The following is a 24,422-nucleotide window of genomic DNA, read 5'->3' as shown; positions in this document are numbered from 1 at the left end:
GTTATAGCTGGTGACTTACCACTGATGTTCTTTCTGATGGAATCGGTCACTTTTCACGTCTTTTCCATCTGGCCCAGACCGACATGACGACTCCTCCAGCCACGACTCGGCTACAGAGAATACAGCAAAGACACATTTCACGTCTCATATTTTCAGCACTGTCGGAAACGGGACTATTCCCAACCTGCACAAACCCCTCATCCTGCTGATACCCCAATACTGAGCCGCTGCTGCCGTATGTGTCCCTATTACTGCATCTGATACCCCAATGCTGAGCCACTACTGCCGTATGTGTCCCTATTACTGCACCTGATACCCCAATGCTGAGCCACTGCTGCCGTATGTGTCCCTATTACTGCACCTACTGTGTGTTTCTCTGTCCCCTCTAAATTCTAAAGCAACCCTCTAGAAAATAGTAATGCCAGGTGCAAGTGCCCTAGAAAGCAGTGCCCACATTTTGTCCCCTAAAAAGTAATATTGCCCTGTGTGTGTCCCTTTGACAGTCACAGTAACCTGAGTTCCCCTATAACAATAAGTGCCCATTTTACATTTAATAACGTCCCGAGTCTCCCCCCCTGTAAAGCTCCTCTATACACAGTTTGATGCTCTCTTATACACAGTATAATGCCCCCTCACTGTATATATACTGACCCCTTAATATCCCCCAAACTATTTAATGGCTCCAACAGTGTATGATGGCCCCATCACTATAATCCCCACACTGTATGATGGGCCCCTAGATAACCTCCATATAGCATAATACACCAGATAGTTCTCAATATAGTATAATGTATTCCCCATAGGCCTCCACATAGTACAATACACTCCCCATAGGTCTCCATATTGTATAATGCACTCCCCATAGGTCCACCGTCTCCAAATAGTATAATGCACTCCCCATAGGTCCACCGTCTCCATATAGTATAATGCACTCTCCATAGGCCTCCATATAGTAGAATGCATTCCCCATAGACAGACTCTATATTGTATAATGCATTCCCCATAGGCAGACTCTATATAAAGTATAATGCACTCCCCAGAGAGCTCCATATAGTATAATGCACTCCCCATAGAGCTCCATATAGTATAATGAACTCCCCATAGGTCTCCATATCGTATAATGCACTCCCCATAGACAGACTATATAAAGTATAATGCACTCCCCATAGGGCTCCATATAGTATAATGCACTCCTCATAGGCAAACTATAAAGTATAATGCACTCCCCATAGGGCTCCATATAGTATAATGCACTCCCCATATGCAAACTCTATATTGTATAATACACTCCCCATAGGCAGACTCTATATTGTATAATGCACACCCCATAGGCAGACTCTATAGTATAATAAACTCCACATAGGAAGACTGTACAGTATATGGCATAATGCACCCCTATAGGCAGCCTCTGTAGTGTAATGCACTCCCCATAAGCAGCCTCTATAGTGTAATGCACCCTTGTAGGCATCCTCTATAATGTAATGCACCCCCATAGGCATCCTCTATAATGTCATGCACCCCCATAGGCAGCCTCTGTAGTATAATGCACCCCCATAGGCATCCTCTATTATGTAATGCACCCCCATAGGCATCCTCTATAATGTAATGCACGCCCATAGGCAGCCTCTGTAGTGTAATGCACCCCCATAGGCAGCCTCTATAGTGTAATGCACCCCTATATATAGTGTAATGCAGACCTAATATATATGTACAAGTATAGCAGAGGGCAATACAGAGATCTCTCCAATGAACTGTTTGTACCAAGGACTGTGACAAGAACAAGGGGGCATTCTCTTCGTTTGGAGGAAAGACAATTTCTGCACCAGCATAGAAGAGGGTTCTTCACGGTAAGAGCAGTGAGGCTCTGGAATTCTCTTCCTGAGGAAGTGGTGGTGGCCAACTCACTGAATGAATTTAAGAAAGGAATGGATGCTTTTCTTGTAACAGTATAGAAGGTTATGAATAACAGAATATTATAGGTAGATGGTTGACCCAGCTTAGGGGAAGGAATTTTTTTCCCGATGGAGAAAATTGGCTTCTACTCTGTGGGTTTTTTGCCTTCCCCAGGATCAACAATGCAGAACAGCTGCACTAAAAATAGGCTGAACTAGATGGACATAAGGTCTTCCTTCAGCCTTCAAAACTATGTTACTATGTTATAGGCAGTCTCTAGTGTAATGCTCCCCCATAGGCAGCCTCTAGTGTAGTGCTCCCCCATAAGCATCATCTATAATGTAATGCACCCCCATAGGCAGCCTCTATAATGTAATGCACCCCCCATAGGCACCCTCTGTAGTGTAATGCACCCCCCATAGGCAGTCTCAGTAGTGTAATGCACCCCCATAGCCACTCTCTGTAGTATAATACACCCCCATAAACTAAATACTCACCTCTCTCCCTCCTTTTTCCTGCGCTGTTCCCACTCATCTCCGACTGCAGGCGCCGAGTACTGACATAATCGCCCCCCCCCCTGTCAGTGTCGGTGATGTCAGACGCAGACAGGGGGATGATGGGAGAGGGAGCGTAAAGTTCCCTGTCTTATCACTGTGGTCAGCTGTATCGGCTAGATGCAGATACAGCTGAACTTGTGATGGCAGGCGGGGGGAGGTCCACTGCTGGCACCGGGGCCCCCACCGCCTGCTCAAGGGCCTATAGTGGCCGGGGCGGCAGTGCAGGGAGATTGATTTTCCTTGCTCTGCCGCAGAATGTGACTATTGGCGCAATGTGCATGCCGATACAGTTACAGAAGCGTAGCTCCTGGTGGGCCCACTCAGAGTGCGGGGCCTGGGGCCACCGCACCCTCTGCCCCCCCGGTAGCTACGCTACTGTATATGTAAATATATTCGGATATAAGAAAGTTAGCAGAAAGTAGTATTACAATAAAGAAAAAATAAAGTTCTGAATAATCCTTTTCTTAGGAGTTGCCATACACCCTGTTTTGCAAATAGAGGTCAGTGAGGGATCCTCCATATGGAATTACCTTGTTTGAACCAGAACCAGTTGCTTTCTATTTCTCCATCCAGAGTCCCTAAAATTGACACTAAACATCTTCCAATAGCTCTTGTGACATTTGACCACTAAAGTTGAAGACACCAATTTGATGTTCAGCAAGGCTAATGGACCCCATAAACAGTGGATAGCTGTCGGCTGACTGACTGACCTAGCTCTCTGAACTCCGCCATACACAGGAGTACTCTGGCTGCTGACAGCTCTTGTTTTCTTTGCAAGAGAGTTGCTGCCTTAGGCCGGGGTCACACTTGCGAGAAAATCGCCCGAGTCTCGCGTCTCAACACCCGGCACTGGCACCAGCACTTGGACCAGAACGCTCAGCTGCATAGCAATACATGCAGCCGCACACTCTGGTCCTGAGTGCCGGCGGCAGTGCCGGGTATTGAGGCGTGAGACTCGGGCGATTTTCTCGCAAGTGTGACCCCGACCTTGCTCCTCTTCTGGCGGCTTTTATTGTCAAGAACTAAAGGATCCTCACTCTGGGAATCAGACATGTTGCATCTTTATCTTGTAGTCTGGTGTCCCCCATACAATTTAGACTGTGCAAGCCCACCATTATCAGCAGGTTCAGCCGGCGTTAGTCTAATGTATATGGGATCTTTAAAGCACCGCACCAGCAGTGTTTGTTTTCATTTCACCACTCGAATGGTGTTACTAATATAAGTTCCTTAATGTTATATAGTTACCAGCTGCTGTCTTCATCTGTTCTCAGTGCCGCTTCTGTTGGTCTTCAGCAGTTTATGACCTCCTGGATCACTCCAGTGTTTGATATGCGAGCTGGAGATCACTGATCAGTGTAAACCTATAAAAGCCAGAACAAGTCTCTCATGAACCTGCATCGAGAGCTTTTGACTGTTAGTTTTGTCTTCTGGTAATAAAGAAGCTGCAGTCACAAGATGATGGATCGAGAACAGAGCGGCGCCGGGAGGAGCAGAAGACAGTGGCTGGTGAGTATATTACTGGAGTCAATTATCAATACTACTCCAGTGGTGAAATAAAAAAAAAAAAAATGCTGGAATGGTATTTTAAAGGGTAGCTATCACATTGTACATGACATTTTATCTGTGGTCTGCATAGTAAAGAAGGAAAAGCTGAACAGAATGATATATAGGTTTATAGGGAAATATTCAGTATCAATTGTATTTCCTTTATTGAAATCCCTGATGTTGGCATACATAGGAGTCCAGTAGGCGGTCCTACAAGTGATGGCCCGCTATCTCTGTATGCACTGTCATTCAGGGAAACTGTCAATGACTGGGTAGGACCGCCCAGTGGACTTATGTAAATACAAACACCATGGATTTCATTGAATGAAATACTAATTTTATTGAAGGTTTTCCTACAAAAAAATGTATATCTGTCTGAGTCTGATCCGCTCCTCTTGCTCTATAACATCCAGCATATAAATCAGATATCATATTGAACATGACTGGTTCCCTTTAAAAGTGCCCATACACCTTCCAAACCCATCGTACATATGTCAGCTGAACCCCGCGTTTGTGTTCTCAGTGGGGAGAGGGCATACAGTAAAAAAATCTTTCTTTTTTAAGACAGAATGTTCTGGTGACAGAGATGGAGGAGTGGTATACCATTAAAGGATTGTCCAGCTTTGCGGTTCAAGCCTTCAGTCACTCTTTGTGACTGCAGACTTGTGAATCCTAACACCGCGCAGTATATGCCCTGTCAGGATTCCGGGTGTGGGCAGCATGTGACCGCAAATACGTAACTTGTATATATGTGGTCACATGCCAAATAGACTTGCTTAGCCTCACTCAATACAAGTGAATTGAGGTAGGCCAGACACGTCTAGTCGGAATGTGGCCAGAAGTATGCAAATCGCGTACTTATCGGCATCAGAGAATCCTGATGGCACGCAGTGTGCATGCTGTGTGAATTCACAAGTCTGCAATAAGATAAAGTGACTGAAGGCTTGTACCCCTTCTATAAATATTACATAAAGGCAATTTGTCTCCAGTGCTGTTTCAGAGCTTTGGGAGGTCCTTCAGTCACTATAGTTGCCACCTATCCATTGTTTGTCTAGTTCTCCTTTAACAGCAATTTTTCTTCAATCAATAATGCAATTCAGGCATTATCCATTCACTGGAAAGGGATTTCATATCAGAAGAGAGATCCATACATCACTGCCACCATTAGTGTATTATACAGGGCGAGGTGATAATGTCACGGAGCTCATTTTGATTCACTGGTCAGTTGCATGCTATTGCAATACCAACGTTTCTTTGCTGTTGAGTCCTACGAGCCATGTAGCAATATCACCTTAAATCCAGTTGGGACTTTTTAGTCCTGTATTATATGGTCAGAATCCTTATATATTCCTTTCCGAAAAGAGAAATGCGACTAGATAAATTGGCTAAGGCTAAATGGCGACTTTGGGGGGGCACAGCATTAGGATTGGCAACTAATGACAGTGGATGTGGTCACAGTGGAACATACATGTGATTACGACAAAACAGTCACCAAAAATCCGAACCCCCTAGACTGTATTACGATCCCGTTGACTATATGACTAGTTACTTGCGTGATCTCCCTTTACCATTTGGAGCTGTGCAGTGTATTACTGTGAAGTCCTGGCTTTCCTATGACTCCAGTGACGGGGAGTGGGGGTGGGAGAGGTGGTGTTGGTTTTCACTGTGTTCTCTGCTTATAATAAATGACTTGAACTCATTGGCATTGAGAGGCCAGACTGTTGGAGGCTGATGCAATAGCTCCGGGTATGATATGTGGATTTGCGTAAGGAGTGTTCCTTTTGTGTCTACAATGTAAAATAATAGTTCTCCTGTAATCACATTTTTCTTAAAGGTTTCCTTCATGTCCTTGTAAAACGAGCTCGGTAAATGGTCCCATTGTATCCCCTCTAAACTGCAGAATGAGAAAGGAAATGCCCGATCCCAAATGTTGTCTTAGTGTATGTACAGAACACAAATCAAAAAACTTAAGTGTGGTTTGCCAAGTGTAACAATCACCTGAAATACCGCACTAAAGCTGCACATTGTGAACATAGAGTTTATCCACAAAATGTCTGTCTTCGAAGTACACTACTGTTCAAAAGTTTAGGGTCATTAGAAATTTTCTTATTTTTGAAAGAAAGGCACAGTTTTTTCCAATGACGCTAACATTAAATGATTCAGAAATACACTCTATACATTGTTAATGTGGTAAATGACTATTCTAGCTGCAAACGTCTGGTTTGTAATGCAATATCTTCATAGGTGAATAGAGGCCCATTTCCAACAACCATCACTCAGTGTTCTTATGGTACTTTTTGTTTGCTAACTGTGTAAGAAGGCTAATGGATGGTTAGAATACCCTTGAAAACCCTTGTGCAAGTATGTTAGCACAGCTGAAAACAGTTTGGCTGATTAGAGAAGCTATAAACCTGACCTTCCTTTGAGATAGTTGAGAATCTGGAGCATTACTGGCAGCTTTATTAAAAAGTACACGCAAAACGCCAGTGTCAGCATCTACAGTGAAGAGGTGACTCCGGGATGCTGGCGCTGGCCTTCAGGGCAGAGTGGCAAAGAAAAAGCCATATCTGAGACTGGCTAATAAAAGGAAAAGATTAATATGGGCAAAAGAACACAGACATTGGACAGTGGAAGATTGGAAAAAAGTGTTATGGGCAGATGAATCTAAGTTTGAGGTGTTTGGATCACACAGAAGAACATTTGTGAGACGCATAAAAACTGAAAAGATGCTGGAAAAGTGCCTGACGCCATCTGTCCAGCATGGTGGAGGTAATGTGATGGTCTGGGGTTGCTTTGGTGCTGGTAAAGTGGGAGATTTGTAAAAAGGGATTTTGAATAAAATCCATCTGTTATGATTGGGTCAATGAGAAGGAAAGCAAGACCAAGCTAAGCCACAGAAAACCAGAGAGGTTGGTAACTAAGTGGATTGCAGACCCCTGATCCTATCCACACAACTAGCAGTAGCCGTGGAGCGTACCTACGATGATCCTAGACGCCTCGACACAGCCGGAGAACTTAATAAGCCTAAAGCAAGAAAGGGGAAATCTAAACTGCCCCAGAGCAGACCCCAAAGGAATAGATAGCCCCCAAACATATATTGTCGGTGAGACAAGATAAAAACACAAACGCAGGTAGGAAAATAGACTGAGCAAACGATGGGGCCCACACTAACTAGACAGGACAGGAAAGGAAAGACTCGGTCTGCAATCATGCAAAAAAACCTGGTTCTAAAAATTCCCAATACGTCTGATAGAAAAATAATGAAGTCCCTAGACTTCGCCCACTATATCAGCACTCTGGTATATTCTCAAAGCAGAGCAAAAAGAGGCCAATCTAATAAGGGACAAAAACAAACTGGCCCAAGCAGTAACATAAGGATGGAAATTCAGCACAGCCGGAGCTGGCTGAACACACAAAACTGAAATAGACAAAACCAGATCAAATGTGAACAATAGCAAAAGAACACTTAGCTGAGCATGCAGGGACTGAGCTGGAAACTAAGACCTCAGGAGGCATGAACAAATCACCAGCAGGGATAGAGGGAGTCAGCTGTCTTAAATCCAGTCAGAAACTCCAGATCTCCAGTCATCCTCCTCATTATCAGGTGGCAGGCTTCTGTTAATTAGATCAGCTCCATTACCTGCAGTAACCACCAGAGGGAGTCTGGAAAGAGAACTCGCCACCCCTCTGTCAATACAACCAGCTCCACTACCTTCACTAGTAACTAGAGGTAGGCCAGAAAGCGAATTCACAACAGCTATCACTCCATTTTGCAACGCCTTGCCATACTCTGTGGACAGCGCTTGATTGGAGTCAATTTCATCCTACAACAGGATAATGACCCAAAGGACACCTCCAAATTATGCAAGAACTATTTAAGGAAGACGCAGGCAGCTGGTATGCTATCTATAATGCAGTGGCCAGTGCAGTCACCAGATCTCAACCCCATTGAGCTGTTGTGGGAGTAGCTTGACCGTATGGTACGCCAAAAGTGCCCATCAAGCCAAACAACTTGTGGTGGGAGGGGCTTTTGGAACCATGAGGTGAAATTTCTCCAGATTATCTCAGCAAATTAACTGCTAGAATGCCAAAGGTCTGCAATGTTGTAATTGCTGCAAAGGGAGCATTCTTTGACGAAAGCAAAGGTTGAAGGAGAAAATTAGCATTTCAAATAAAAATCTTTGTGTCGAACCTTGTCAATGTCTGGACTAGATTCTAAATTCATTTGGCAACTCATTTGATTAATAACAGTATGAGTTTTCATGGAAAACACAAAATTGTCTGGGTGACCCCAAACATTTGAACGGTAGTGTACACTCTACTGGATCCTGATAGTTTGGAGACCGCAGACTCTCTCCAGAAATCCCAGCGTGAGAGCATTTCAGGTTCCTCTGGTGTAATGTTGAGAGCGCCTATTTCTAGGACTCATGTCTGCTTCGGTGTAGCCTAACAAGCAGGCCTTCTTCCTTCGCGTTGGTCCACTTTTCCCTTACTATAAATGGCTGGACCAAAATAGTTACTACGTGAAGTACAGAAGTGCTACTGTACGTTTTTACAAAATACTGTACCTGGCGAGCAGCAGCTTCCTGTGCGAAAGCGCAATGGACATGACTTATTTTCCCTCCGTAATTTTTCCTTCCGACATTACTGTGGGCAGCTTGTTCTTTTCAGGCAAGAAATTTTCCTGGGTAAATAAGAGAGCAGAGTTCAACGTCAGGATTCTGATTCAAAGGGGAACAAAAATCTTAATGGTAAAACCTCTATGAAAGACCACCTCTTGGGATAGGTCCAATTTTCTGTGACCATTTTAGTACAATCATGTTATCCATAGTGGCCATCTGCATTGAGAGCACACCACCCTTCGAGAAGACCAATTTTTTTAGGCAATTTTAGGTCATTATTATATTTATGTAAATGGATATTCTCATCATAGTAAATTCTGGCCATGTCATCAACTCCACAATGGTAGAAGGAGCAATTGTACCTTTCACTTTCTGCATCTACTTTATTGTGTAATCTTGCTCGGTACAGGGCAATGCCAGTCATAAAAGAGGAGCCAGCAGCATAGAGATAACGAAAAAAAATATGGAGACCTTTCCGATGTATAGGAATTAAGGCCGCCTGTTAGTACATATCGGATATGTACGCAGAAGCCCCCTGACAAGTAGTCTTGTTTGGTAGGACAATGTTTGCAGTGTAATGTTGGCCACAAATGGCGTTCTGTTAGCCACAGCAGGACACTATTAACCGATCCACCACTTGTCAGGGAAATTTCATTTAACGCCCCATGGTGTCTCACCGGCTTGATAATAATCACAAAGTGTGATGACAGAAAACTGCAGTGTCTCGAAACAAAACTGTGAAAAGAAAAACATATTTTAGTGTGACATACTGTACAAGCAAAAGTGTCCCATAAGAGACTATTATTCACCATGACTGTTTGCTGTTGAATATTTTTGACACCTTCTTCAAAGCATTATTTCTATAGGTTTCTAGGTAGGTGACATAAGGGAACAGAACCATAACTACCCCTCCGTGCTGAACCTTGTCACTGATGTCAGGATACAGCTTATAATGGGATGTATTCACATGTCCCCCCGCAGCCGTATTACGCCATGTATGGGTAGGTGCGCGCCACTGGTTTCTCTCCATCGGTACATTCTGATCAGAGTGGCATCAGTTTTTCTCAGAGGTGGAGAGGAAAAAAAAAGTTTCTCCACCCTCTCCATTTTGTCAGTCCGATGTTTTTAACGGACTTGTAGACTTGCATTGCTGATTTTGATCAGACACTCAGATGAAAATCGGTGATGTCTCTGATTTTTTTTTTCTCAAACCACTCAGTACGAGGAAAATAATCAGGCATGTGCACATCTCTATAGAATACCAGGGGCAGTATAATCGGTCGTGTGCACGAGCCCTCATTGTAAGAGTGATCCTTTCCTTAAGCCAGGGTCACACTTGGGAGTGTGATGCGAGAGAGTCACGCATCAATACCCGGTGCTGCCGCCGGCACTCGGGACCGGAGTGTGAGGCTGCATAGAAATACATGCAGCCGCACACTCCAGTCCCGAGTGCCGGGTATTGATGCGAGTTTCTCGCATGACACTCGCAAGTGTGACTCCGGCCTTAGGCTGGGTTCACATTGACATATTCCATACTGTATACTGACCGCCATTCACGCACTTAGGCCGGGATCACACACAGTGAGATATGGCCGAGTCTTGCAGGTTAAAACCAAGCTCTGGCGCCGGCACTCCGGAGCGGAGCGTGCAGCCGCACAGCAATACATGGAGCTGCACGCTCCGCTCCGGAGTGCCGGTGCCAGAGCTTGGTTTTAACCTGCGAGACTCGGCCGTATCTCGCTGTAGTGTGACTCCGGCCTTACCATGGGATCTGCCAGCGTTCATCTCCATACAGGTTGCGCATTCCCCATGAGTGACCACTGATTGGCTCTCATTGTTTCATCTACCGATTGTCCGTGAAAGCCTTGTTTTGATTGGTTGTCTTTTTTATGTACACAACAGACCTAAATTATGTAGGTGTTGCCCATAACATCCCATTCAATCATTAGTTTAGCCCTGAGCTTGAGAAACAAACGCTGTGAACTTTTTTGTAAAATTTTGCCATTTTTCTCTGCAGTAATAGAAAAAGTAATTTTTATTATGCATTGCAAAAATCAATGTACGGTATATGGGACTGGTAAATGTTGCATTAATCTGTGATCGCATGTCCGTCTCATTTCATCACCCACAGTCCATGCCGGTTCTAATCCCTGTGCTTCCACTTAGTTGTCAGGTATTAGGCTCCATTGTGCTGCGCTGCATTATTCTAACCCAATTGGTTGCAATTCTTCTCATAGTGACCAATCTGGAAGGATCAAGATCATTGTCACTTAGCAACCATGAGTCATCACATAGAATCAGATTATTGTGCCAGCCGCGGGCAAACCTTTTCATGGCAGCTGTCCAAAATCTAAAAATACCGCCTTTACCAGTAATACTATGGACAGGCGTCAACCATATTTCCACCTGGTTTGTCATATGTAATTATTAAGCTCTTTGTGATTTGAGATTCTCTATTATAATAAATGCAAATGCCTTTGTGCTAGTGAATGTGATAATTACTTTAAGAGAAAAAGTTTTGGACAGTGCGGCGAAAAGCATCTTCATTGTAAAAGTGCCATCGAATCGTCAGCTAATAAAACGTCCTTACCCTTCATCGTGCGTAAGCACCCTATATCCAGTTTTGTATATTTTGTAAGACATCTCATTTACAGTTCCCGATCAATGACTTTTTTGTTGTTGGGAATGGTTCATTATTGACGAGGACCAAAATAATAATAATAAAAAAATCCTTTTAACTAGCAAGATTTACATTTAGTCTTCTATTTCTGTAGACGGATTCCTGAAAAATGGGTGGGTTTACAAATCGCCAAAAAAATCTGCCGCCACTCCCATAAATATGAGCATATGAAAAGTCATCTGACTTTTCATCCATGCAGCTTGGGCTTTTTCATCCATATTGGCATCCTTGAGTGTAGTGTACGTCCATATCCCATCTGTGTGATATCCATTTTTGTACATCCACATTTTAAATGGACATGATCAAATACAGTTTGCTAGGCTAATAATGGCAATGTGTCTGTAAAATGCTATTTTGATGTTCCATGTAGGATAATCCGATGTATTAGTTTATTTATTTTTGAGTACCCATAGACTTGAATGGGCAAGTGTCATCTGAGTCGGTATGCTGTCTGGTTTTTACTCAGACAGCTAATGCTTGCTGAAGGAATGAAAGGGGTTAATCCTGCCCTGCTGAATGGATGTGTGGACACAGAACACTAGATGAATAGGTAAGTAGTTTATTGTCAATAGGATTCGAAACTACACTAAAAATTGACAATTTTTTGGTGTAAGTTTGAAACGCGTTGACAATAAACTACCGTACTTACCTATGCTTCCAGTGTTCTGCCTCCACACATCCAATCGGCAGCGCCGGATTAACCCCTTCCTTTCCTTTGGCTATCATCTCTCCTCCTGTGGGTCAGATGGATTTTAAGTGTCATCTGTAGTTGTGGTCGAACAAACCCCTGCCAGGGGAGCAAATTCTCATTTATCATCACTCTTCTCATTCTGGATAAGACCCTATTGTGCTTTTTGTCCTTCCAGTTTTTACAATGTTTTATTATTGTCTGAATAAACCCTTAAGGCCCTGTCACACTAAGCGATATCGCTAGCAATATCGCTGTAACGTCACTGATTTTGCGACGTAGCAGCGATATTTTGCGACGTAGCAGCGATATTGCTAGCGATATCGCTGTGTGTGATACTTACCTCCGACCGGCTCCCCCGCTGGTTATCGCTGATCGCGCGAGAACGTCCTGGACCGTTTCTCGTCGTCAGCTTCCTTCTGGGCTTCCTGTGGCGCCGACTAGCGACGCGTGGAGCCGGGCAGGAGGACGTCAGGATCGCCTCGTCTGACAGGTAAGTAGCGACCCTCGTCCCCAGCGATGTCGCTGGTGAGATCTGCCTGTGTGGCAGCTCACTAGCGACCACTTAGCGATGCACCAGCGATCCTGACCGCGTCGTATCGCTGGTCGGGATCGCTGGTGCATCGCTAAGTGTGACACTACCTTTAGGCTCATTTCACACGTTTGGTTTCGCCTTCTGTGTATGGACTGCAATGACCTGACCGATTATGGATCTACTGATCCAAGAAAACTGCTTTTTTTCCATATACTTCTCTCTGACACTGGAAATGTATTTAACCCCTTAGTGACAGAGCCATATTACAGCTAAATGACCAGGCCAATTTTTACAATTCTGACCACTGTCATTTTATGAGGTTATAACTCTGTAACGCTTTAACGGATCCCACTGATTCTGAGATTGTTTTTTCGTGACATATTGTACTTCATGTTAGTGGTAAAATTTCTTCGATATGTCTTGTGTTTATTTATGAAAAAAATGGAAATATGGTGAAATTTTTGAAAATTTTGCAATTTTAAAACTTTAAATTTTTATGCCCTTAAATCAGAGAGATGGGTCACATAAATTTCTTAATAAATAACATTTCCCACATGTCTACTTTACATCAGCACAATTTTGGAAACAAATTTTTTTTTCGTTAGGAAGTTATAAGGGTTAAAAGTTGACAAGCGATTTCTCATTTTTACAAAAAAATTTACAAAACCATTTTTTTAGGGACCACATCATATTTAAAGTCATTTTGAGGGGTGTACATGACAGAAAATACCCAAAAGTGACACCATTCTAAACACTAGACCCCTCAAGGTGCTCAAAACCACATTGAAGAAGTTTATTAACCCTTTACGTGCTTCACAGGAGCTAAAGCAATATGGAAGGAAAAAATTAACATTTAACTTTTTTTTGCAAAAAACTTACTTCAGAACCAATTTTTTATTTTCACAAGTGGTAAAAGAGAAAATAAACCACAAAATGTGTTGTGCAATTTCTCCTGAATACGCCAATACCCCATATGTGGGGGTAAACCACTGTTTCAGCGCACGGCAGAGCTCGCAAGGAAAGGAGCGCCGTTTGACTTTTTCAACGCAGAATTGGCTGCAATTGAGATCGGATGCCATGTTGCGTTCGGAGAGCCCCTAATGTTCCTAAACAGTGGAAACCCCCAACAAGTGACTCCATTTTGGAAACTAGACCCCTTAAGGAACTTATCTAGGTGTGTGGTGAGCACTTTGAACCTTCAAGTGCTTCACAGAAGTTTATAACGAAGAGCCGTGAAAATAAAAAATCATTTTTTTTCCACAAAAATGATCTTTTCGCCCCCAAATTTTTATTTTTACAAGGGTAACAGGAGAAATCATACCCCCACATTTGTTGTGCGATTTGTCCTGAGTACGCTGATACCCCATATGTGGGGTTAAACCACTGTTTGGGCGCAAGGCAGAGCTCAGAAGGGAAGGAGTACCGTTTGACTTTTTCAATGCAGAATTGGCTGGAATTGAGATTGGACGCCATGTCGCTTTTGGAGAGTCCCTGATGTGCCTAAACAGTGAAAAACCCCCACAAGTGACACCATTTTGGAAACTAGACCCCTGAAGGAGCTTATCTAGATATGTGGTGAGCACTTTGAACCCCCAAGTGCTTCACAGAAGTTTATAACGCTGAGCAGTGAAAATAAAAAATCACTTTTTTTTCCTCAAAAATGATTTTTAGCCCGCTATTTTTTATTTTCCTAAGGGTAACAGGAGAAATTGGACCACAAATGTTGTTGTGCAATTTGTCCTGTGTACGCTGATACCCCATATGTGGGGGGGAATCACTGTTTGGGCGCATGGGAGAGCTTGGAAGGGAAGGAGCGCCATTTTGGAATGCAGACTTTGATGGAATTTTCTGTGGATGTCATGTTGCGTTTGCAGAGCCCCTGATGTGCCTAAACACTATAAACCCCCCACAAGTGACCCTATTTTGGAAACTAGACCCCCGAAGGAGCTTATCTAGATATGTGGTGAGCACTTTGAACCCCTAAGTGCTTCACAGAAGTTTATAAACGCAGAGCCGTGAAAATAAAAAATCATTTTTTTTCCTCAAAATTGATTTTTTAGCCCACTATTTTTTATTTTCCTAAGGGTAACAGGAGAAATTGGACCACAAAAGTTGTTGTGCAGTTTGTCCTGAGTACGCTGATACCCCATATGTGGGGGGGGGCCTCTGTTTGGGCGCATGGGAGAGCTCCGAAGGGAAGGAGCGCCATTTTGGAATGCAGACTTTGATGGAATGTTCTGTGGGCGTCATGTTGCGTTTGCAGAGCCCCTGATGTGCCTAAACAGTATAAACCCCCCACAAGTGACATTTTGGAAACTAGCCCCCCCCCAAGGAGCTGATCTAGATGTGTGGTAAGCACTTTGAACCCCCAAGTGCTTCACAGAAGTTTATAACGCAGAGCCGTGAAAATAAGTCTTTTTTTCCACAAAAATAATTTTTTTAGCCCCCAATTTTTTTATTTTCCCAAGGGTAACAGGAGAAATTAGACCCCCAAAGTTGGTAAATAGTGGAAACCCCTCAATTCTTGCTCCAACCCTAACCCCAACACACCCCTAATCCCAATCCTAATTTGCCCTAACCCTAATTCTAACCCTAGCCCTAACCCTAGCCTTAACCCTAATTCCAACCCTAATCCTAATTCTAGCCCTAACCCTAATTCCAACCCTAACCCTAATTCTAACCCTAGCCCTAACCATAACCCTAACCCTAGCCCTAATGGAAAAATGAAAAAAAAAAATATTTTCTTTATTTCATTATGTTTGCCTATCTAAGGGGGTGATAAACGGGGGGGGGGGGGGCTATTTACTATTTTTTTATTTTGATCACTATGATAGTTTATCATAGTGATCAAAATGAATGAATGGAATCTGCCGGCCAGAGCCTGCTGATTCCCGGCGGGCGCACTGTGCATGCGCCCGCCATTTTCTCCGGATCCAAGATGGCGGCGCCCACCGGAGGAAGCCGCAGGGACCCAGGACCACCGGGAGGGGAAAGAGGACCCCCGGGAGGTACAGGGGGGGATCGGGGACCTTATTTCTCTCTCCTCTGATGTGCGATCACATCAGAGGAAACAGAAATTAAAGGGAATCTGTCACCCCTTTTATGAGATATCATATAATGATATCATTCAATTGTGTGTCACATAAGGATTCTCTTAGTACTTTTGCTTCCCCCTGACCCCGCACCTTTCATGCATAAATACCTTTTTTATATCGGTTCAGATGTATGTAAACTGCCGCTGTTCGGTCCGCTGGGCGGGGCTTATTCACCTGCTCCCCCCCCTCCCTGTCTTGCTCTACACAAGAAGAAATACATAGAGCAAGACAGGGAGGGGGGGAGCAGGTGAATAAGCCCCGCCCAACGGACCGGACAGCGGCAGTTTACCTACATCTGAACCGATATAAGAAAGGTATTTATGCATGAAAGGTGCGGGGTCAGGGGGAAGCAAAAGTACTAAAAGAATCCTTATGTGACACACAATTGAATGATATCATTATATGATATCTCAAAAAAGGGCTGACAGATTCCCTTTAAAAGCAAAATCGCGGCTTTTTTTTTGCAGTCGCCGTTATAGGGTTAATAACGGCGATCGCAAAAGTGGGGTCGGTAAAAACCGACCTGATTCATGTTCTCTGGGGTCTCGGCTACCCCTGGCAGCCGAGACCCCAGAGAACATCCGACACCTGGGCGCGCTATTTACTTTCTCCACAGCGCTGTGAATTAACGGTGCTGTGGTTTAAGTACCTTTAATGGCGGTCGTTAAGGGGTTAGAAACGCATATTCTAATAACATGCACGCAGCGTGAATTTCAAGGGATTGTCCGATTGAGCATTCACTAGTCTGGTCCGGTTTACAGACCGGACTAATTCATGTGACTAAAACGGCATGTACACATTCGCGTGTTCATAGGCCGCCCAACCCTAACTTGACAGCCGGGGGTTTAACTATAGTAGGTGCAGGGGTTGCAATCGCACCTGGGTCAAAAGGTCCCTTTGGCCCATATAAAAGACTATTATTATTTGCCTTGTTTAAGATTTTGCACTGGGACCCACAGGCCTCAAGTTACACCGCTTCTTGGCAGCCCCATGTGTCTATGAGGCCGTCAAGTTGGGTTCAGGAGATTTGTGTATGGACCGTGGCCCACGGATGTGTGAGTACGACATAACTGGCTTCTCCTGCACTCTTCTGCCAGGCGGGCGAGTACACGGAGTGGCACACAGTCATGGCCACAATTTGCCCACCTGGTTCCAGCCTTATTAGATACTAGTCTAAGTCCCCTTTGATTAATATTTATCTTATATTCTTGGCTTACTAGTGTAATATGCTTTTTTTTTGGCTTATTTAAACTGCTTTATTAGTTGATTGTGATATCCCACTTATGGGAAAGAGTGAGGGCTCAATTAGAAGTTGTGCAGTGAGTGCTCTCTTTTGTCTATTTTGTGTGTTTTTCTTTCTAATTGCAAACCATTCTGCTTCGTTTGTATGAGCTGGGACTCTCCAGCCCTCTCCCAGCATTTCATGAGTTAAACAAATCCCTTTTTCTGCTGCACTGGCCGGATTTCGATAGGCCAGCGCGCCATCCCTCCCCTGTGTGCGATTGGCCGTCAGCTGTGAGCTCGCCTCAGCTGACTAGAAGTTAATATAGGTCATCGGAGCAATGTGGAATTGACTGGCTGTCCTTCTTGGCTTTGTTTAATCTGGAGCCACTCCAAGTCTTTCTACATACTACCCTCCACTCGCAGCACATGCAACGTGACGGAAATAGGCCACATCAGGGCAAAGTTTAGCACGCTGATTTGGCCTCTGTCTGGTGCGCTTGATACAGCCCTCTAATTTGTGCCCCCCAACTGTGCACATGAATGTGCGGTTTAACAGGACGTATTTCGTGCACATTTGAATAGCACCACGGTGTAAAAATAGCCTGTGTTTCTGTGCGTGACGTCACTGTACAACCCTTGGCTTGTCCTCAGTTGCCCAGGCTGACGCTGCTTGTATACATGTGTCAGATTTTGCTATGGATTTTCCTTAGCTGACAGTTTTGTACAAATGGACTTTGACACAATTTCCTATGGACCCCTCTGGAGTAATCCGTTTTTTCTACATATTTGTATTTGGCATTTTAGCTTGCAGTTACTTCAGCTCTAAGACTAGGGATACACACCGATGTTACCTGTTTCCAGGGAAAAAATTGGAATTTTGCACAGTTTGTGAAACCTAAAGGGGTGTTCCACCCCTCTTTTAAAGCACCACTCCAAGGTCTCTTTTTTATTCCAGCGCTGGAGTGCCGTCACTAATCTAAGTTCCCTGCCCCCCGGTTTTATATTTACCAACTGTCGTCTTCTTCTGTTTTCGGCGCCACTCCAGTTAGTCTCCAGCAGTTTGTGACCTGCTGAATCGCGCCATTGTTTCCTGGGCGGGCCGGAAGTCACATATCAATGTAACTTTATGGGAGCCAAAACAAGGCTTTCATAGATTTTCATTTAGAGCTTGATACCGATTCCCCTGACTTCCCATCAGTTAGTAGTTGTGGTCATAAGATGGCGGCTCATGACTGGAGCGGCGCCGGGAAGAGCTTAAGTCTGCAGCTGGTAAGAATTTTACTAGGGGCAAGGAAATCACATTACTGACACCACCCCAGCTCTGAAAAAGAAAAATGCTGGAAGTTGTGATTTAAAAGTAGTCAGAGGCAATCGAAGATGGTAAAATAAAGACAGACTACTAGTGTCTCCAGAACTAGTGAAGAGTGGGCCCGTGGATGTTTGGATTTGTTGGATTTGAGCAAACTTTAGGTCAAAAGTTCGGTTCGGGTACCAGAACGCAGCCAGAACTTGAACCTGAACCCCGTAGAAGTCAATGGGGACCCTAACTTTGGTGCTGTAAAATGATTGTAGTAAGGGATAGGGGACTGCAAAAGTCTTACTCGCTCTTTGTCTCTCCTCAGGATCCAAACAGTAAAACAGACTTCCGGGAGAAGTCTGTGTTCACAGTTCATCCAAGCATCCCCATGTTTGAGGAAGCAGGCTCTGGAGACTGTAAGGACATCAGGAATAAAATCTGTCCATCAATCACCTAACCATTCAGGTTATCAGGTGGCTTAGTCAACATCAGTTCACGTCTAGTGGAAGACTGCTAAAGGGGTGTTGGTTTGGAAAGGTAGCTTAGGCTTCTTTATTTTACAACCAACTCCAAATTCGACTCCAAAACTCTGACTCCCTCATACCAGGGCTGTGGAGTCGGTAAGCCAAACCTCCGACCCTCAATTTCCATGAAACCGACTCAAACTCCAGCTCCACCAAAATGGGCTCCGACTCCAACTCCACAACTCCGACTCCACAGCCCTTCCTATAAAGCACCCAAGTTTTTAGCAAAATTCAGATCTTGAACTCCTGGGTTCTTGGATCACGGCATGCAGTACCGGATCCCATACCCTAAGCGGCCCTCCGTGAAGTGAAAGAGCTAGCCCTCGCTTTTTGCATTAACCCAGTGCTGCCATGTGCTTTACTAAGTCATTGGTAACCATTCTAATGATGTTATTATTCCGTAACTGTTCAGTAAAGTAAAGTTCACGGCAGCGCCAGGTTAGTGCAAGAGCGAGACCACTGAGATGTCTATGGCTATAAGCAAACAATTGGAACAGTGAACAATTTCCATAAAAATTGGAGCAATAAAATGAATCCTGATATAACTTTGTGTTATATACAAGACTACATTAATATTCTGACAGTGAAATTTGAACAAGGAGATGGGTGACATTGTGTCCTATGGATGATATCTGCACTGCAGGGCTGGATAAGTGACAAATGCAGCTCGGAGCCCTTCCCCCACAGCTGTGAAGAGAAGCATAGTTCTCCTGGCCTGGGAGGAAGGCTTGCCCAGACAAAGAGATTTTCTCAAACCCACATACATGCAAAACTACATTTTGCCTTGCCGGGACACTTTAATCAGGTTAAAGTTATGTTCCCACGTTGCATATTCCTTGGGAATCTGTCACATCGAAAACTGCAAAAATGGGACCATTAAGTCATACATTTTATCCGCAGAATACCCGTAAATTGATATGCAGAGAATGTCCTATCCACAGCACTGGTCAGCTTATGGTTTGGATATTTTTCACAGCATGTGCCTGACTTTAAAATGTAATGGTCAACGCTGGTACTCTAAGGGCTCATTCACCCAACCATATTTCTTACCAAATAAATCTGCATGTGAAAAATCACCGCATGCATTAGTATTTTCCGTAAATCAGATGAGACTCACCCATTCAAGCCTATCGGTGCGCCATAGTTAGGGCCCTGTCACACATAGCGACTCACCAGCGATCCCGACAACGATATCAGCTTGTCAAGATCGCTGGTGTGTCGCTACATGATCGCTGGTGTGTCGCTACATGATCGCTGGTGAGCTGTCAAACAGGCACCGTCACCAGCGATCAGCACCAGCAACGCCGAGCACGCAGTATCGCTGTGTACGTTAGTTACCAGCGCGCTGATGCAGGGAGCTGGTAACTAAGGTACACATCAGGTTTCTAAGCGGCGTGCGTCACTTAGATACCCGTTGTGTACCTTGGTTACCAGCTCCCTGCATCAGCGCGCTGGTAACTAAGGTACACATCGGGTTTCTAAGCGGCGTGCGTCACTTAGATACCCGTTGTGTACCTTGGTTACCAGCTCCCTGCATCAGCGCGCTGGTAACTAAGGTACACATCGGGTTTCTAAGCGGCGTGCGTCACTTAGATACCCGTTGTGTACCTTGGTTACCAGCTCCCTGCATCAGCGCGCTGGTAACTAAGGTACACATCGGGTTTCTAAGCACCGCGCGGTGCTTGGAAACCCTGTGTTTACCATAGATACCAGCGCGCTGATCGCTGGTCTCCCACCTGTCACACGCAGCGATGCGTGCTGGCCAGCGGGAGACCAGCGATCAAAAAAATGTCCTGGCTATTCCAGGACGATCAGCGATAACCGGCAGGGGGGGCTGGTTGCTGGTCAGTGTCACACACAGCGATCTCACTGATGAGATCGCTGTTGTGTCACAAAACTTGTGACTCAGCAGCGATCTTGCTAGCGAGATCGCTGTGTGTGAGGGGGGCTTTACACTTCGTAAACTGACCTGCAGTGCATTTTTAAATCCGCAGCATGTCAATTTCTCTTGCGGGCACGCTGACTTTACTGTGCGGAATTTCCCCATAGACTTGCATTAGAGGTGACAATCTGCAGGTAAAAAACGCACATGCTTTTTAACACATCAAAAACGCATGTAATCCGCACATGAGAATGTAAAATACCAGGAAATGTAAAAAACAAGGCAGCTTTATGGAAAGTAAGACACAACAAACAGACAAAAAATGCCGCTTCAAAGACGCATGTTTAAAAACTCACACACAAACGCCATGAAAAAAAATACAAGTAGCATATTATGCATAATAAGTGTAGAAATGGTGCTGAAATGTCAGAACTCACCACATACTGATCGTGGGAACGTAGGCTTGCTCTCCTTGTGCACAGAGAAATTCTTGCCTACGAGCGATGCTTCTGGGGATGTAGAACTCCGTACATAGAGTTTGTTGTCGCAAACCTCTGTATTCTTGAAAAACTATTAATACCCAGTTGGTACATAACGTCCATTGGTTGTCATGCATAGTTTTATGACAACCAATAGTTTTATGTCCCATTGTTACGAAATTGCCCTACACGTTTATTCTGTGCTGATCTTGACTTTAAATAGTAAAGATTTATTTCTGTGCACCACTTCTGACGGAAAGCGAAACCAGAGACTGGGCTTCACTGGGCAGGACCAGATGTCTGACATGCTCCGAATAGGGTGCATAGCATTCTCTGTGTCCAGTTACAAATCTGCTTCTTTATTTGATTTGATGTTAGTTTACTTGTACGGGCCTTTGGGTCTCCTCTACACCCTTATTTATGGGTCAGTAACCCTTATTGGCAAAGTAACTGAAGCACCATTGGGATGACCATTTTACGTACACATGAGCGTAGGCTTGGACTGGCCCACAGGAGAAGAGGGGAATCCCCCGGTAGGCCTCTGTCACTTCCCACCAACATGAGCAGTAGCAGGCCCAATACCATTGATTCACTATGTGCAGACAAAAGCATCATCTCATCATTCATTGCCCAACCTGCCTGTCTTACTATTATATAGAAGCCTAGGTACATTTGTGAAAGAGGGTAATGTAATATTTGCATGTAGCTGGACAGGTGGGTCCTCAATGTTACTGGCAGGCCCTTACCACCTTAGTCCCACACTATGCGTGTTGATAAGTCCAGGATTCAAAATATAGACAGGTAATTTTATGTCACGTGTACTTGATAATGTGCTTCCATTTACTATGTCAGAACCTGATGACACTATACCTAGTTATGCAAAGAATAAACTCTTAAAATGATCCTGACAAGTCGCCTGACCTGTCTCCAATTGTTACTATAGCAGTATGCATCATCATTCCTTGAAATATTTTTGGTATTTTAGGTGCTAATAGTTGTTTTCCTGATTTTTTTAAAAATATCCTTTTAATTTGATGCTCTCTATATGCTAACGAGGCAAGACTAGTCTGGCAGGGTGTCTCTACCCCCAAACTAGCCCTACCTTGGATCCTTTAATCACATCTACCCGTTCATAATTCACAGTCTCCATACAATCCCGTGTGAGCAGTCCTACCATGACCGCTATAGCGTGGAAGGTTTCAGTCATGGAAAAGAAGAGTTGGACATACCTAGATGGGGGTTGAGTATTGTAGAACTCATGTTCAAAGTAGAATGGCATCCAAAAGACAGCCAAGTTGTGAGGGCACAGGAAAAACAAAACTGGGACCAAAGTAACCAAGCCGGGAAGATGTCTTGTCCAGTGTGATTTCCTCCATTATTGCCTCTACCCACATAAACCTAGTAAGTGATAACCAGGACTTCCAAAACCAGAGTATTGTTGCTATGAGCATTTAAACAACATTTATGAAAAGTCCATTTTTAGTCTTGACAATGGGGTCATGAACATTGATAGAATGGTGATCTTGGGGATCCTGACAACGTTTGTTTGTACAATGCTGAGATGGATTGTCATTTCCACCAGATATGTAGCATTGTGCTAGGGGATGCAGAACATCGCCATCACAGCTAGGAAGTCGTATCCATTTTATGATTAGTCCTATACCATTGTGAGAGGATTCGGCTCCCCCGAGCCTTGGTGATAAGAGTGTGGTATAGAGCATTTCTGTCTATAGAACTGAAAGCACGCCATTTATGTCACATTCTTCTAATGCGGTTCTGCTTGAGGATGTTTCATGACAACATGCAAGTAAGTGCTAGAAACTCAAAAACCTCAAGAGTTTCAGTCTGAGTGTATCTCCAGCTCGCGTGTTTCTGAAGACCAAACTATTGACCTCCTGTAGGCTATAGCTGGCTCCTTTTCTTTGCTGCCCATGAGTGACTTTTGTGTTTCTTTTAGCAGTTATTGTCTGATGAGAACATTACTTCTCAGAGCTGATAAAATGGCAGCCTACTTTGTTAGCAGCACAGTATAACATTGCATGTGTATTTTCAAGTCCAGTAGAGAAAGTGGCAGACCCCGGCTCTCAGATTTCATTAGAATTCAGTTGCTGTATACCACTCCCTCTGTAATACCATCTTTTCTGCACATTCACTGCACAAGTGTACATTAGAACCTAGAAATGGCATGCGATGTAATTACTGTAAACTATCGGTAAGACAGCTGATTGCTGCCGCTAGAATTTATACTGTATGCTTTTCAGCGGACAGCAGGATCGGAATGGGTGATGGTGAAATTCTTCGTTGTCTCTGGCTGTCGGAACCCACTGGTGTCTTCCTATCTGTGCACTCAGGTCTTGAGCAACAATTATCCCCCTTCCAGGAACTTGCAAAGAAAGTGACCCGCTATAAAACCTGCATTTCCTACACTGGACACCTGTGGATCCCCCAATCCACGGATCCATGGAAGTGTCACATCCTTACTGGCCCCTGTTCCAGAGCCAATCTCTCCATCTGGCCCTGCTGCTTTGTTAATGGAGACTTGTAAGGACCAATTAGGTAGACTGATAAACATTTGAATCCAAATTTTGTTGTCCACTATAAATCAATGGGGGTGCAAAAATGGATCACACGTGGGTTACCATCCGTATGCCATGCTTTTCCCATGGATCCAATACAGTTATTACAATAGGAAACATGGGTGTGAAAGACAAACATACAAATGACCAACCATCTGTTTTTTTGGATGAATAACAGATGATTTTACATGTGCTCAACTGAAACTGGCCTTTCTCTTTTTGTTTTTGTTCCCTTACTACACTGGCCAGCAGTTGCTCTGTGGATACAACCTATTGGCCCCTGCATTAAAGCACTGATCCTCTTTAGAATTTGATCGGTGAAAATGGAGAGTCTCTAGACAGTGCTAAGCAGAGCAGCTGCCGCTAAGACCACCTGTCAGAGGCTTCTCACCCAGCCAGACCAGCTTTCCTGCTTTGCACTGATGAGAGGCAAACACCCACCAAACATGTCTGCAAATAGTTTCTGGTTTGGCTTTTTTATCCTAAGTCATGTAATGAGGCTCATTATATATTGACTTTTATAGTTGCTACATCCAATAGGTGACACTAGAATTCCTGTCCTCTTTCTCTCAGAAGAAGCTATTTGTAGCCCTAACCACTTTTGTTCAATTCGACAGTAATGTCCATCTCACATATATAAGCAAAGGTATATGGTAGTAGCATGTCTTTGTATCTTCCAGGAACAAAAGACCTCAGCCTTTAAAAAGGCAAATGCCTCCACCCAATCCATCAGATCTCTGACCACAGTGATCTGACCTGGTGTGGTAAAAATGCACATATAACTTGTGATGCATTAAAATGATGTATGGAACCTACAAATGAAGC

At 44.1% G+C, this 24,422-nt stretch overlaps 1 protein-coding gene across 2 annotated transcripts in view; it reads left to right on the top strand.

Moving 5' to 3' along the window:
* Positions 1 to 24,422, top strand: part of FOXO3 (forkhead box O3) — a 148,866-nt gene that overhangs the window by 35,548 nt on the left and 88,896 nt on the right. The window contains exon 1 of one of the 2 annotated variants that reach the window (XM_073576053.1): positions 16,583 to 16,670. The exons of the other annotated variant lie outside the window; for it this stretch is intronic. Within the exon in view, the coding sequence (XP_073432154.1) occupies positions 16,614 to 16,670 (57 nt within the window). The 5' untranslated portion in view covers positions 16,583 to 16,613. Of the gene's footprint in view, positions 1 to 16,582; positions 16,671 to 24,422 lie in introns of those variants that run through there. 2 annotated transcript variants of the gene reach the window in all.

Source organism: Dendrobates tinctorius, unplaced genomic scaffold (genome assembly GCF_039654945.1).
Source record: "Dendrobates tinctorius isolate UK_male_01 unplaced genomic scaffold, ASM3965494v1 ptg000046l, whole genome shotgun sequence".
In the NCBI taxonomy this organism is placed as follows: domain Eukaryota; kingdom Metazoa; phylum Chordata; class Amphibia; order Anura; family Dendrobatidae; genus Dendrobates; species Dendrobates tinctorius.
The sequence above is the reverse complement of the archived record's forward strand: the minus strand, read 5'-3'. Positions and strand labels throughout refer to the sequence as shown.